General features: G+C 41.6%; 1 protein-coding gene across 1 annotated transcript; it reads right to left on the bottom strand.

The window, feature by feature from the left end:
* Window positions 1-1526: 1526 nt before the first annotated feature.
* On the bottom strand, window positions 1527-3062 carry LOC134224098 (fasciclin-3-like). The gene is made up of 5 exons (XM_062703338.1): window positions 2864-3062; window positions 2473-2808; window positions 2088-2414; window positions 1822-2010; window positions 1527-1756 (listed from the first exon to the last, which is right to left on the bottom strand). Exons 1-5 carry the CDS (start codon window positions 2904-2906, stop codon window positions 1569-1571), a joined length of 1083 nt encoding a protein of 360 aa, XP_062559322.1. The 5' UTR covers window positions 2907-3062; the 3' UTR covers window positions 1527-1568.
* Window positions 3063-3348: the final 286 nt, after the last annotated feature.

Below are 3348 nucleotides of genomic sequence, written 5' to 3'. Positions count from 1 at the left end.
GCCCGTCGGTCGGATACATCGGTCTGGCCAACGGGGCGGAGAAAGCTCCAGACTCGTAGAAGACCATCAGGGCACACCGAAAGACCCAAGTGCAAACGCTGTGTCGCCATCTGGGTAATGTAGATCGCCCTTTTATCGACCCAAGACTTTCGTCTGATTTGATAGACCGGAAAGGTTATTCCTGTCCTTCATGATCGTCACACTCGGTCCAGCGCCTAGAAGAGCCCATCTTCAAGAACCCTGCCCGACGAAATCGAAGGAATGCTTATACAATCGTTCCACTTGTGCATTCAGAACCCTCGCCAAGACTTCGAAAAAACGGGAATACCACCCCTTTCTTTCGGAAAAGGTATGTTTGAACGGAAGTTCTTCCGGAAAAGGTATGCAGGAAGTGAATCGACTCTGAGATAAATAAAAAGGTGAGCTAATGATGGACGTCTGTACGTCCACGCTACAGACGAGGGGGCGTCAAAAGAATTTGTTGTATATTCACATGGGATAAACTGGCAGTATTTTAATTTGTGGGGGCGATTTACAGACAATTTAAAAAGTCAATAAAAATGTGAATGTTTCAAATATGCGACTCCTATAATAGGAATTGACCTTAGAACCGTGCGAAAATGTTTCACAATTTAAGGAAGAATGACCACTCTTCCATGTCCTTTTCTGGGCACGACCTTGCAATGATCCTAAAGAAGTACGATCTCGGATAATTGTCTTTTAGTCGACGCATGCTGTACAGAACGATTTGCGGACATTCATCGTCGGAGCTTTCCAAACACGAGCATTTTTTGCAAGCTCTCATTGGCATCAATCGTTTCTATCGATGATGCGTTACATCGACTACACAAATAACAAAAAGGTGTTAAATTCGAACAGCACATAGTCCATTCTCAAGTTGATTATCTAATATTTTGTTCATTCAGCTCATGCCAACCGTTGTATATTTATATTGCAGTATGTCCAGGAGTTGTTCGGTGCGGCACACAGCAATTTTTTCCAGTTTTTCTCAAATTACCCTTTCCATCATGTAAGATTGTATGTAGAATTCAAATCCATTTTTGGAATGGAATATAAGAAAATGCGGCACCATCAGCCTTTTCAGATTTTTATTATATTAATCTATCGGAAATTTTCACGAACAGTTGAGCTCCACAAATTAATGAAACACTAAGTCTCTAAGTCTCGAAATGTTAAATCCTCAAGAAAGCTATCTGGAACCTTCTCTTATGGAATACTCAAGAACTGTTGATGTAGCCTTCTGTTTAGTTATTTATTTGTTTTGCAATTTCGCCAAATTTAAGTTATGAATAGAATATATTTAAATCTGAAAAAAGAGAGAAAACTTCCAAAACAATCGCTGATGACAGAATTTTCCTATTAACTAAAGAGTCCGTAACAAAAAACGAGCTAATCAATTTTTTGTTGTCCTTGAGCAAAATTGCATGTGCTAAATGGTGATGTCATTTTATTTCGTCATGATCACAACAGAATGGTTTAAAGAATATCATCGCGTTACACTAAAACAAACACTAATCTAAATCGGGTGACGAGGGGTTTTCGATAGTTCAACCGTAAGTCCGGATCGTGAGACTTGTGTCGCTCGTTCCACCTGGATGTCGCGCTTTGCAAATTAGCGACTTGTTGTTATCGCTGGCTTTCACTACTCGCCTAAGCACTTGCTGCGTGGTTACAAGCCCCTGCGAGTCTTTCGTCATGAATGGAGTCGATAACCCTTCGTACAGTAAGTGGTCATCTGGTGAAAAATGTATGTTGTTTTTTTGCTAATTAAAAGTTCAGGGAAATAATCAATGGTCTTACCAAAGAACCAAACAAAAGTGACTGCAGGTCTGCTATCGTGAGAAACGCACTCGACTACTAAATCTGATCCAACTTTAAATGCTCCTTTGCTGGTTTGCACATCACTTGAAACAATGAGCTCCGGTGGCGATGGCTTTACCACAGATTCCTTCAATTTGTCGGCCTGAATTTCGTTAGCATTTCTGCTCGCTGTGAGATAGAATGAAACCGATTTTAAGTTAACTATTAGCAGAACCTCAGTTACAGATAAGTGTTAACAAACTTACTTTGACGCAGTGTGATGGGTAGAACAGTCTCCATGAACCCATTCGGGTATCGCTCATGTTCAGCTCTACATACCAACCGCTTGTCCTCCACGGCCACTGCTTTTCGGTAGAACTGCTGAACGGTTGTCCTCTGCTTGCTAGTAGCCGAGAACGCAGCTCCTAATTCTTTTGACAGCGGCTTTCCGTCTAATTGCCACGATAACTTCGCACCAGGCCATCCATTCCGTGAGATACACCGAGCAGTCAATGGTTTTCCGAAATCAAACTCTCCGTCAGTGCCATCCACATTGCTACTCACTTCTATCACCGGTGGTTCGGGAGCAACCGCTTCAATGTGAACAAAACTTTGAAACAATTTCCTTCGTACATCATTCCTGAGTTATACCTTCTCCCTGCACGGCGATGTCGATCGTACCCTTGTAGCTCTTCCCAGCGATTGAAATCTTACATTCAAATGTTCCTTCATGATCCACTTTCACCGTCTCCAACGTAACTCCACAGGATCCTTTGGCCCAGCCTTCGCCGAAAAACGTGATTCCCTGAACCGGAGCTGGTAGCCGTTCACTGCTAGCAAAAGGACTCTTAGTACCGGGAACCTTCACTATACAGAAATCAACTGGCTGATTTCCCGGTGTTTCGCAAAGTAAATTTAGCTGGCGCTGACCCTCTGTAGCGATCACACTCTCGGGTGTCGTTATCACATCGATAGCACTGCTCACATCTGAAATGAGATCAAAACTTTATCCAGAACACCTTAAGCTGGAGGCAAGGCATACAAAATAGGACTGGTACTAGCGCTAAATGTTTTAAATTATTCATATTGTTGGCACTGACTTTTCCCACTAGCTGACCACTTTTTTAAATAATGAATGAAATTTACACTTTTGCTGGGTGCTAATAACGACGGACAGGATATCTTATCGTCGTGATGGACAGCGGTAGACTGAGTGGCGATTGACTGATCGATGGGTGACTTTAAAGATTTTTTAGCACCGGGAAGAAACATTTTAGGTGGTGAATCATCTTGGTAGAAAAGCTTTTCTTGGTAATAAATTTATCACAACCCGAATGAATATTTTGTTGGGTTTTTTTTTTCTAACGTCACTTTCTAACATCTAGCATCAAGATTTACAAAAATAACAAAAAGTCTATCTGATTTAGATTCCACTGTTCTGATAGGAGGACTATAGGAATTAGGAGACGAAAACCCGGAACTGTAGTTCTGTATATCACCAATCGAAATGTTAACTCTTTGTTTAGC

This window comes from Armigeres subalbatus, chromosome 3 (assembly GCF_024139115.2).
Source record: "Armigeres subalbatus isolate Guangzhou_Male chromosome 3, GZ_Asu_2, whole genome shotgun sequence".
NCBI lineage: Eukaryota > Metazoa > Arthropoda > Insecta > Diptera > Culicidae > Armigeres > Armigeres subalbatus.
The sequence above is the reverse complement of the archived record's forward strand: the minus strand, read 5'-3'. Positions and strand labels throughout refer to the sequence as shown.